Source organism: Pseudophryne corroboree, chromosome 10, assembly GCF_028390025.1.
Source record: "Pseudophryne corroboree isolate aPseCor3 chromosome 10, aPseCor3.hap2, whole genome shotgun sequence".
NCBI lineage: Eukaryota > Metazoa > Chordata > Amphibia > Anura > Myobatrachidae > Pseudophryne > Pseudophryne corroboree.
In genome coordinates, this window is record NC_086453.1 from 160,788,465 (window position 1) to 160,801,263 (window position 12,799).

The following is a 12,799-nucleotide window of genomic DNA, read 5'->3' on the forward strand; positions in this document are numbered from 1 at the left end:
CAGAGGTTCAAATTCAAGATTGAGTCACTCAGAGCAGTGATTGCGAACCTGGAAGAAGGGGACTACATGATGTCTCGGGACATCAAGGATGCTTACCTTCATGTCAAAATTTACCCTTCTCACCAAGGGTACCTCAGGTTATGGTACAGAACTGTCACTATCAGTTCAGACGCTGCCGTAGGGATGGTCCACGGCACCCCGGGTCTTTACCAAGGTAATGGCCGAAATGATATCCCTTCGAAGGAAGGGAATTTTAGTTATCCCTTACTTGGACGATTCCCTGATAAGGGTAAGATCCAGGGAACAGTTGGAGGTCGGTGTAGCACTATCTCAGGTAGTGTTGCGGCAGCACGATTAGATTCTCAATATTCCAAAATCGCAGCTGGTTCCGACGACTTGTCTTCTGTTTCCTAGGGATGATCCTGGACACAGTCCAGAAAAAAGGTGTTTCTCCCGGAAGAGAAAGCCAGGGAGTTATCCGAGCTAATCAGTAACCTCCTAAAACCGAACCAAGTCTCAGTGCATCAATGCACAAGGGTTCTGGGTAAAAATGGTGGCTTCCTACGAAGCAATCCCATTCGTTAGATTCCACGCAAGAACTTTCCAGTGGAACCTACTGGACAAATGGTCCGGGTCGCATTTTCAGATGCATCAGCGGATAACCCTGTCACCAAGGACAAGGGTATCCATCCTGTGGTGGTTGCAGAGTGCTCATCTTCTAGAGGGCCGCAGATTCGGCATTCAGGACTGGGTCCTGGTGACCACGGATGCCAGCCTGCGAGGCTGGGGAGCAGTCACACAGGGAAGGAATATCCAGGGCTTAGGGTCAAGCCTGGATACATCACTTCACATAAATATCCTGAAGCTAAGGGCCATTTACAATGCTCTAAGCTTAGCAAGACCTCTGCTTCAAGGTCAGCCGGTGTTGATCCAGTCGGACAACATCATGGCAGTCACCCACGTAAACAGACAGGGTGGCACAAGAAGCAGGAGGGCAATGGCAGAAGCTGCAGGGATTCTTCGCTGGGCGGAAAATCATGTGATAGCACTGTCAACAGTATTCATTCCGGGAGTGGACAACTGGGAAGCAGACTTCCTCAGCACGACCTCCACCCGGGAGAGTGGGGACTTCACCCAGAAGTCGTCCACATGATTAAAAAAACTCGACAGGTATTGCGCCAGGTCAAGAGACCCTCAGGCAATAGTTGTAGACGCTCTGGTAACACCGTGGGTGTACCAGTCAGTGTATGTGTTCCCTCCTCTGCCTCTCATACCCAAGGTACTGAGATTGATAAGATGGAGAGGAGAAAGCACTATATTCGTGGCTCCGGATTGGCCAAGAAGGACTTGGTAACCGGAACTTCAAGAGATGCTCACGGAGGATCCGTGGCCTCTACCTCTAAGAAGGGACCTGCTCCAGCAAGGACCCTGTCTGTTCCAAGACTTACCGCGGCTGCGTTTGACGGCATGCCGGTTGAACACCGGATCCTGAAGGAAAAAAGGCATTCCGGATGAAGTCATCCATATCCTGATCTAAAGCCAGGAAGGATGTAACCGCAAAAACATTATCACCGCAATTGGCGAAAATATGTTGCGTAGTGCGAGGCCAGTAAGGCCCGACGGAGGAAATTCAACTGGGTCGATTCCTACATTTCCTGCAAACAGGAGTGTCTATGGGCCTGAAATTGGGGTCCATTAAGGTTCAGATTTCGGCCCTGTCAATTTTCTTCCAAAAAAGAACTAGCTTCAGTCCCTGAAGTTTAGACGTTTGTAAAAGGGGTACTGCATATACAGCCTCCTTTTGTGCCTCCAGTGGCAATTTGGGATCTCAATGTAGTTTGGGTTCCAAAAGTCACATTGGTTTGAACCACTTAAATCTGTGGAGTTAAAATATCTCACATGGAAAGTGGTCATGCTGTTGGCCCTGGCCTGGGCCAGGCGCGTGTCAGAATTGGCGGCTTTATCCTGTAAAAGCCCTTATCTGATTTTCCATTCGGACAGGGCGGAATTGAGGACTCGTCCTCAGTTTCTCCCTAAGGTGGTTCCAGCGTTTTCACCTGAACCAACCTATTGTGGTGCCTGCGGCTACTAGGGACTTGGAGGAATCCAAGTTGCTGGATGTTGTCAGGGCCCTGAAAATATTTCCAGGACGGCTGGAGTCAGGAAATCTGACTCGCTGTTTATCCTGTATGCACCCAACAAGCTGGGTGCTCCTGCTTCTAAGCAGACTATTGCTCGTTGGATTTGTGGTACAATTCAGCTTGCACATTCTGTGGCAGGCCTGCCACAGCTAAAATCTGTAAAAGCCCGTTCCACAAGGAAAGTGGGCTCATCTTGGGCGGCTGCCCGAGGGGTCTCGGCTTTACAACTTTGCCGAGCAGCTACTTGGTCAGGGGCAAACACGTTTGCTAAATTCTACAAATTTGATACCCTGGCTGAGGAGGACCTGGAGTTCTCTCATTCGGTGCTGCAGAGTCATCCGCACTCTCCCGCCCGTTTGGGAGCTTTGGTATAATCCCCATGGTCCTTACGGAGTCCCCAGCATCCACTTAGGACGTTAGAGAAAATAAGAATTTACTTACAGATAATTCTATTTCTCATAGTCCGTAGTGGATGCTGGGCGCCCATCCCAAGTGCGGATTGTCTGCAATACTTGTACATAGTTATTGTTACAAAAATCGGGTTATTATTGTTGGGAGCCATCTTTTCAGAGGCTCCTCTGTTATCATACTGTTAACTGGGTTCAGATCACAAGTTATACGGTGTGATTGGTGTGGCTGGTATGAGTCTTACCCGGGATTCAAAATCCTTCCTTATTGTGTACACTCGTCCGGGCACAGTATCCTAACTGAGGCTTGGAGGAGGGTCATAGGGGGAGGAGCCAGTGCACACCAGTTAGTCCTAAAGCTTTCTTTAGATGTGCCCAGTCTCCTGCGGAGCCGCTATTCCCCATGGTCCTTACGGAGTCCCCAGCATCCACTACGGACTATGAGAAATAGAATTATCGGTAAGTAAATTCTTATTTTTTTAATGTCTCTATCTCTAGGACTTCCTGCCATAGGTTCCTACTACACAGGCCCCATGAGTTAATCTGTAGCTCTACAATTTGGAGGAGTCTGAGCAGGTCAGTAGAAGGTAAGAAACTGTCCAATTTTACATCAGTTAATTTCTTCCACTTCTTTGCACCTGAAATCACCATTGAGTACGTAGCCACTAGGGAAGCCAATTCAGGGATTGTCGGGATCCTGGGATTTAGTAGGAAAAATGTTGGGATTTTCCCTATTAAGCTGCCCGGTGGCAGCGCTGAGCACTATTTCTGTCGGCTCAGACGCTGCCCCCGGGTCTCCTACTGCTGTGCGCTGTGTGTGACATCACGGGTTGTGCTGCACATTTTCATGCCAGCCCACTCCTTATTCAGCCGTGCACCGGAGTCTGACATCTGCGGAGGCATGGCTTTGGCTGAGTTGACTCACTTCTTGGAGTCTGGAGTGGACCCTGCCAGAGGCAAGTGGTACCAGTACAGCCTGAGCAATCCTAAATGAGGACTGGGAGTTGCAACTGCCTGCCAGTGCCTGGGCCCTGGGCTGGCCCTGCCTCCACTCTGCAAAAGTTGAAGAGCAAAACAAGCCTGAAGCCTCCTGTTCTTCAGGGTGAGCTGAGTCATGTGAATGTGTGACAGCATCACACACACACACACACACACACACACACACACACACACACACACACACACACACACACACACACACACACACACACACACACACACACACACACACACACACTGTCTGTGTCATAGAGGCCAGTGGGGGCTTGCCTGGCTGGGGGTCCATGAAAGTTTTCTTTTCCTGTGGGGGCAAAGTGAGTTTTGTTTTCTCTTGCGTCCTAGAGGATGCTGTGGTCCACATTAGTACCATGGGATATAGATCGGTCCACTAGGAGCCACTGGCACTTTAAGAGTTTAACAGTGTGGGCTGGCTCCTCCCTCTATGCCCCTCCTACCAGACTCGGTTTACAAAATGTTCCCGGAGGAGCCGGTCACAACTAGGGTAGCTCCATAGGAGTTTTTCTAGTTTTCTTTTTTTTCATTAGAGTTTAGGCACAGGAAGGCTGCTGGCAACAGCCTCCCTGCTTCAAGGGACTTAGGGAGGGAGTAGTGTCCAACACTGAGAGGTTAATGGCCACTATCTCCGCTGACAGGACACTGATCTCCTGAGGGTGATGATCGCTAGCTGCCCGGGACGACTGCTCACTTTTGCAGCATGCTGCCACCCCCTAACAGAGCCAGAAGATTCCGGTGGCGAGCGAGTCACCGGCAACCCGACAAGCGGGGAGCCGGTGTGAAGATGGTGGCAACAGAGTAGGAGCGCAGTACTAACTGTGTTCCGGAAAGCTCAGCGGTACACAGTGCGGCGCTATGAGGGGCGCCCTGTGCCAGATCAGATACCCTACACTGGTCACTCAAGGCTATCAGGGACCTTGGTAACGCTGCTAGCAAAATTCTCAGGCCAGTATAATCTTTTGAAAATGCAGGAAGAGGCGCCATTTCCAGTGGGCGGAGCTTCTCAGAGTGGACCCAGCAGGATTCAGCGCCATTTTCTCCCTGTAGATACAGCACCAGAGACGCTGACAGGGAGTGCTGTCCCTCCACACGACTCCAGCTATCCTGTGCGGTACCAGGGGGTTGTAGAAGCTGGGGGAGGCTGTGTATTATCTGTGTAGTCTATTAAGGTACACTATCAGCGCTAGGTTAGTTATACTACCTAATTGAGCGCTGTGTGTGTATGTTTGTGTGTATGCTGGCTCCAAGCTCTGTGTTTCTCATAAGGTACTTGGGGGGGCGGGGGGAAACTGTGTCTGACGTTTTCCTGTCTGAGTGTGGTGTATGTTTTCTCCCATAGCCATGTCCAGGCACTCTGTGTCTTATGCTACAGAGGACGTTTCATCCCCGGAGGAATCCATTCCTTGTACCCAGGAATGTAATGTTTCTCTGGCTGGGTCCACAGGATTATCCACAGGATAACATTGGGATATTGTCGAGCGACAGCGAAAATGGCACCAACACGGTCACGAGCTTTCTGGCCTCCCAGGATGCATTGGGGCCTCCACTATATAGTCCCGCCCACTGACTCAGTCGGATCAGTTTTTTGCTTGGTGCGGCAGGAAGCCGCATGGTCACAGGGCTGCTGTGAAAGCAGCCTCAAGTTTTCATTACTTTATTTTTATAGACTTACTGTTTTGGTTTGAGCGACTTCTCTTAACAGCGTCTTAAACGTGTATTAGAAAGAGTCGCTCCAACAACTCCCCACCGGGTCGCAACAACGCTTACCTTCGCGGTACAGTGCTGTCTCGACGGGCGTCTGTGTCAGATGTTCTAGCAGGTCCAGCAGACGTTACCAGGCTGTGGCCGGAGCATGGGGAGACAGTGAGTATATGGACTTCCTCTTACTAGAGGGGTCAGGACACAGCTACGCTGATTTGGTGGAGACTACAAACAGCGTCTTGATGTGCAGAACATCTCGAGTGTGACAGCGCTACGCTCCGGGGATCATAGGCGCCAGGACTAGGTGAGGCCGCGATCCTGGGAGTTTAAGTCAACAGGGGGTTTCAGACGCTCTCCTGGCCGTCCCTCCTCCGAGTTCATGGCCAGTTCCCGCGGGTCTCTCGTTTCATGAACTGAATGACCTCACTTCCGGCTCAGACGCTACCACAAGGGTACTCGGTCGCAGCTTAGACGCTGCGGTTGTGTACACTGGATATAAACCCGCCCAGACCGAGTCGCAGGCCTTTAGTGTCTGCATGCACGTGGAGTCGCTCAGCGTCCGTGTCCGTTGGTGAGCATCCGTGTCCGTTATCAGTTACCAAGAGCGGCAGTGTACACCAGTAGCGTCTGAATCCACTCAGCGTCTTTCGAGCGTCTTTGCTTGGATATGGAAGTGTGGTGAGTCTCCCTGTATCCCGCTCCCTGGAGGCAGGGTATACAGTACTAAAAATTCCTTCTACTTCTTAGTGTGCACTGTTAATTTTTAGTACCTATTGCATATGAGACCTGTATATTACTGTGTTTTCTGCATGTTATGTTGAAAAAGAACCAGTTAAACAGAAGTACAATTTTCCTACTTATGTATAAGTTATTATGGAGGTTGTATTCTCATATGACAATGTCTAATGCTTTAACATGTGACTGACTGCTAGTATGTGTGCTGACTTTTCTGTGTAATGTCAGTCCTGTTCTGACCCTCAAATCAGGTGCACTGTGGTCAAATTGATTTCACCTCTATATACTGATTATAGGGTGTGGTTCAGTCACAAAATTGTGTAGTCAATAGCAGAAAAAATGTCTGTGAGCGGCAAAAGTGATGAGGAGAATTTGTCAAGCACTCCTACAGCCCTAACATGCTTATCTTGTAAGTCAGGGGTAATTGATATGATTCAATTGGTCACTTATGAGGGTTTGTGTGCAAACTGTTTCGCTTTTCAGCGAAGTAAAAAACAGGAGTTAGTTCAACCTCCAGTAGAGCCACCATGGAATATGTTCGCAAAGACTCTGTCTTCAATAGCGGACAGGTTAGCTCCAGTAGCACCACCTCAAGGGTTAGGTTACACTATGAACCCATACATGCAGCTCCCTTCCTATGGTTTGGTTCCAGTAGCCTCTACAAGCAACCAAGGGGTAGGTAAGACTAAGACAGATACGTCTGTATGGCAGACTACACAAGAGGATACATCAGATGATGATGCGGAAACAATAGATTCAACTCCGTATGATGATCAGTCGCAGAGCTTTAGTTCAGATGATGTAGCTGAACTCATTAATGCAGTAAAGGCTGTGCTTTCTCTGGAAGAACCAGCCAAGACAGCGTTAAAAGCAAAAGCACCTGTATTCAAACGAACAAAGTCAGTGAAAGCTGAATTTCCAGCGTCAGAGGAGTTGACGGAAATGATGGATGAGTCTTGGGCAGCGCCCGGTAAAAAGTATAAGATTCCTAGGAGATGGGATTCTTATTATCCATTTCCTGCTGGAGATTGTTCGAAGAGAGAAGTTCCTCCAAAAGTAGATGCACATGTTCTGCGACTAGTGCACAAATCTGCTTTGCCACTGTCATCTACCTCTTTGAATGATGTCACAGACAGGAGGGTAGAGAGCCTATTGAAAAATATTTTTTCTCTTGTGGGTGCAGTGGTAAGACCTGCTATGGCTTCGGCCTGGGTAGCAAAGGCAATGGGCTAATGGATAGAGGAACTAGAGAATGACATCCCCTCTCCTACTAGGGAGCAAGAGGATCGTCTTTGCCGTTTAAGACAATCTGCCCAGTATTTAGAAGAAGCAGCCATTGATGTAGGCACTGTTGCTTCTAAAGCTTCAGCCCTGGCAGTAGTCGCTCGCAGAGCAGTCTGGCTACAGACCTGGAAGGCAGATGCGGAGTCCAAGAAGGAATTGGAAGCATTGCCTTTCGTGGGTAATATATTATTTGGAAAACCTTTATCGGATATCCTAGAGTCAGAGGCTGAATCGAAGAAGGTCAGATTTCCGGCTACCTACAACCCTAAGTCCAAGGGTTTAAAATTTCGCTCATTTCGCTGGCAAAGCAAAGCGAAAGGTAAAGAGGAGCCTAAACAACCCTAGTTTAAATCCAGGGGTAGGAAGCAGTGGGCTAGCAAAAAGCCAGCTTCCAAACCTGAACAAAAGCCCTCAGCCTGAAGAGACGGGCCTCCGCCTGGAGGATTCCAGGGTTGGGGGCCGACTCCTGCAATTTGCACCCACATGGCAACAGTCAACAACAGATGCCTGGGTGCAGAAGGTAGTATCTCAGGGGTATGGGTTCCCATTCAGGAGGCAGCCTCCTCAAAGATTTTTTTGCACCAGCCCGTCTCGTATAGAGTCGAAGGCCAATGCCCTGCAAGAAGCAGTCCAAAAATTACTGCAGTCAGGTGTGATTGTCCCAGTACCTCCATCACAAAAGGGACAGGGGTATTACTCCAATCTGTTTCTAATCCAGAAACCAAATGGGTCATATCGACCAATTCTAAATCTGAAGAGGTTGAACAATTACATATGGATCCCGAAGTTCCACATGGAGACGTTACGCTCCATAATGTTGGCTATGGAACCGGGAGACTATATGGTATCTCTGGATGTGCGGGATGCTTACCTACATGTGCCTATAGCACTATCACATCAGTGTTACCTCAGGTTTGCCATCCTCAAGGAACACTTCCAGTTCCAAGCTCTGCCCTTCGGGCTAGCTACAGCACCCAGGGTGTTTACCAAGATCATGGTGGTTATGGCAGCTTGTCTGCGCAAACAAGGGATAAGGATATTCCCATACCTAGACGACCTATTAATCTTAGCACAGTCGCAAGATTTACTGTTGAGCCATCTCCAACAGACGATAGTTTGTTTACAGAGACACGGGTGGCTCATAAATTGGGAGAAGTCGTCCCTGAATCCATCACAGCGGATGGTTCATTTGGGAGCCATATTGGATTCAGACCTACAGAGAGTTCTCTTACCAGAGAAGAAAATAGTCAAGGTGCAGGTCATGGCTCAGGAAGCGTTGCAAGCCCAGACAATGTCAGTCCATGCAGCAATGCGACTATTGGGTCTGATGGTATCAACGTTCGACATGGTGGAATATGCGCAATTCCACTCCAGACCATTGCAGCATCTCATTTTGACAAAATGGAACGGAAATCATCAAACAATAAAGAAGCAGATGATAAAGATTCCAGTAAATGTAAAAAGGTCTCTAGCATGGTGGCTACAGACAGACCATTTAAACAAGGGGAGACCCTTTTGGATAAAAGAGTGGCAAGTCCTGACGACAGATGCCAGCCTGCAAGGTTGGGGGGCGGTACTCGGAAGCCTATGGTTCCAGGGAAAATGGACCGCAAGGGAAAGTCGCCTGCCGATAAATCTGTTAGAAATAAGAGCCATTTACTTGGCCCTAGTTCAGGCAAAGGACAATTTACAAGGAAGACCAGTCCAGATCCGCTCAGACAATGCGACGGCAGTAGCATACCTAAATCATCAAGGAGGGACTCACGGCAAGAATCTGATGGAGGAAGTAACTCCCATTCTAAAGTGGGCAGAACCCCATCTCCCAGCATTGTCAGCAGTATTTGTCCCGGGTGTACTAAATTGGGAAGCGGATTTTCTCAGTCTGCACACCATTCAGGAAACCGAATGGGCACTACACCTAGAAGTGTTTCAGACACTGGTGAACAGATGGGGTCTACCGGAGATAGACCTTATGGCGTCTCGTCTAAACAACAAAGTTCCGAGGTACGGATCAAGAACAAGGGACCCAGGAGCAGTCCTGGTAGACGCACTGTCAGTAGAATGGAGGTTTCAGCTGGCATATCTGTTCCCACCAATATCTCTGTTACCCAGAGTAGTGAGAAAGATAAAACAGGCAAAAGGAGCAATCATTCTAATAGCTCCAGCTTGGCCAAGAAGGCATTGGTACACAGATCTGTGGAGAATGTCCGTGGAAGCACCGATACTGCTCCCTCAACGTCCAGATCTGTTAATGCAGGGTCCTTGTTGTCAGTCATCTGGATCGCCTGTCTTTGACGGCGTGGCTGTTGAAACCTCTATCTTAGAGGCTAAAGGATTTTCAAAGCAAGTAATCCAAACCATGCTTAGAGCAAGAAAGCCTTCTTCGGCCCGTGTATATCATAGAATATGGCAAGCCTATATTCATTGGTGTTCTGGAAAAAATTACAATCCAAGAGCCTTTAAAGTAGCTAGAATTTTGAATTTTCTGCAGGCAGGATTGGATAAGGGGTTGAAGGTTGCTTCCTTGAGGGTGCAAGTCTCAGCGTTGACTGTATGGTTTCAGCAGAAGATTGCTGACCTACAGGATGTACGTACGTTTTTCCAAGGAGTAGTACATATTCAACCTCCATTTGATCCTCCTGCAGCTCCCTGGGATTTGAATTTAGTTCTTAAATTTCTCCAGGGTCCTTTGTTTGAACCACTTGAGAGAGCGGATCTTAAGTGGTTAACGATTAAAGTTCTTTTTTTTACTGGCAATGGCGTCAGCCAAAAGAGTGTCAGATTTAGGAGCATTATCATGTAAGTCTCCTTTCCTAAGTTTTTTTCCAGACAGAGCAGTTCTCAGAACGAGATCTAGTTATCTTCCAAAGGTGGTGTCAAAGTTTCACCTGAATGAAGAGATTGTAGTCCCAGCTTTTCAGGTATCGGGACTTTCTGCGGGAGAAGCGTCACTGGACGTGGTCCGGTCTTTAAAAATCTATATAGATCGTACTAGTGCCATCAGGAAAACAGATTCCCTCTTCATCCTCTACGGATTCCATAGGAGAGGTTGGCCTGCTAGTAAACAGACGCTGGCGAGATGGCTCCGAGTGGTAATATCTGAAGCTTATTCTCATGCAGATCTCTCTATTCCGGCTAATGTCTCTGCACACTCTACACGTAAGGTAGGTCCTTCTTGGGCAGCACAACAGGGTGCATCAGCAGAACAGATATGTAAGGCAGCCACATGGTCTTCCATAAACACATTCATCAGACATTATGCCTTGGATACTTTTGCCTCTCATGACGCAGACTTCGGGCGAAAGGTCCTCCTGTGCAATCAGGAGCGTCCCCACCACTAAAATGGCTTTGGGAATCCCAATGTTATCCTGTGGATAATCCTGTGGACCCAGCCAGAGAAATAAACGTTATGGTAAGAACTTACCGTTGATAACGTGATTTCTCTTATGTCCACAGGTATCCACAGGGATCCCACCCGGACGCATCTGATTTGAGGATCTAGACAAACACTAAAAACCTCTTCCTTCTTGTATGGAAAGGTGTGCATGTGTGTTCTTATCGCCTGTACAGGTCTCTACCTAATGTTCCTGCCTATAATCGCTGTGGAAAGAACTGATCTGACTGAGTCAGTGGGCGGGACTATATAGTGGAGGCCCCAATGCATCCTGGGAGGCCAGAAAGCTCGTGACCGTGTTGGTGCCATTTTCGCTGTCGTTCGACAATATCCCAATGTTATCCTGTGGATACCTGTGGACATAAGAGAAATCACGTTATAAATGGTAAGTTCTTACCATAACGTTTATATTGTCTCAGATTCCTATTACTGAGCCAGAATGGCTGACTTGTATTAAGGGAATGATCTCTCAGATCTCTACTGGGGTAACTCGTACTGAGACTGAAACTCGAATTTTAAAGAATTCTATGGCAGTTTGGTCAGGTTGTGTTCCTATTCCTTCTAAACCTCCTAGCATATACCCGAAGAAACGTGCACTTACCCAGATTATGCAAGATGACACGGATACCGACTCTGACACGGCAGACAGTGACGGGTATGTGCTGAGGGGGGCGGCATCCCTAGCTAAGGGGGTGCAGCTCATGATTGAGGCCATTAGAGATGTGTTAAACATTATTGACACACCACCTGAGCAGGTTGAGGAGGCTTACTTCACAGACAATCAGAAAGCCTCACCAAACTTCCCTGCATCTAAAGAATTAAATGCTTTATTTGAAAAATCCTGGGAAACCCTGGAGAAAAAATGTCAGATCCGCAAGAGGGTTCTGGTTGCTTTTCCCTTCCCTGGGGAGGATAGAGAAAGGGAAAACCCACCCATAGTTGACGCATCTGTCTCCAGACTGTCAAAAAAGGTGGTTTTAACTGTCCCTGGAACTAACTCGTTAAAAGAACCGGCTGATTGTAAGATTGACACTACGCTCAAATCCATATACACTGCTTCAGGGATGGTGGTAAGTCCTACTATTGCCTGTGCATGGATTTCTAAAGCTATAGTAAAGTGGTCAGGTACGTAACTAGAAGACTTGGATACAATGGATAGAAGTGACATTGAATTGTTTTTCCGTAACATACAGGATTCTGCGGGATTCATGGTGGAATCCATGAGGTACCTGGGTACGCTGAATGCAAGGATATCTTCCATATCTGTCTCAGCTCGCAGGAGACTCTAACTACGCCAATGGTCAGCAGACGCGGAATCCAAGAGAAGTGTGGAGAACCTACCCTACACAGGTCAGGCTCTATTTGGGGAAGCGTTGGATGCGTGGATTTCCATGGCAACCGCGGGTAAGTCACCTTTTCTTCCCTCAGCTACGCCTTCTACGAAGAATTCCTTTTCTTAATCTGCATCGCAGTCCTTTTGGACCGCTAAGACAAAATCCAAGCCTCCTACCACCTTCTTTAGAGGTGTTCATGCAAAATCCAAAAAGCCTGTGCCTGCATGCTCCCAGGACCAGAAGCCTGCTTCGGGTTCTTCAAAATCCTAAGCATGACAGTGGACAGCACAGCCTGAAGGACAGACTGGTGGGTGCGAGGCTCACACGTCTCGGCCACGTCTGGGTGTCGTCCGGCCTGGACCCCTGAGTACAGGATATTGTGTCCCGGGGGTACAGACTGGAATTTCAAGAACCCCCGCCTCACCGGTTCTTCAAATCAGGCTTGCCAGCTCTACTGACAGACAGGGCTATCCTACAGGAAGCATTCAAAAATTGGAAAAGTTAGAGGTCATTGTTCCAGTTCCACCTCATATGCAATATATGGGTTTCCATTCAAACCCTTTTGTGGTACCGAAACCGCATGGTTCGGTCAGACCAATTTTGAACTTCAAATCATTACACCCTTACCTGAGGGAGTTCAAGTTCAAAATGGAGTCTCTGAGAGCGGTGATCACAGGTCTGGAGGAGGGAGAGTTTCTGGTATCCCTCGATATCAAGGATGCGTACCTCCACATTCCTATTTGGCCACCGCACCATGCTTATCTCAGATTTGCACTGTTAGACAGTCAC

General features: G+C 48.2%; 1 protein-coding gene across 2 annotated transcripts in view; it reads left to right on the plus strand.

The window, feature by feature from the left end:
- Positions 1-12,799, plus strand: part of NLRX1 (NLR family member X1) — a 477,701-nt gene that overhangs the window by 99,936 nt on the left and 364,966 nt on the right. The window contains exon 3 of one of the 2 annotated variants that reach the window (XM_063942903.1): positions 3,047-3,135. The exons of the other annotated variant lie outside the window; for it this stretch is intronic. Coding sequence (XP_063798973.1) covers positions 3,047-3,135 — 89 coding nt within the window. The remainder of the gene's footprint in view (positions 1-3,046; positions 3,136-12,799) is intronic. 2 annotated transcript variants of the gene reach the window in all.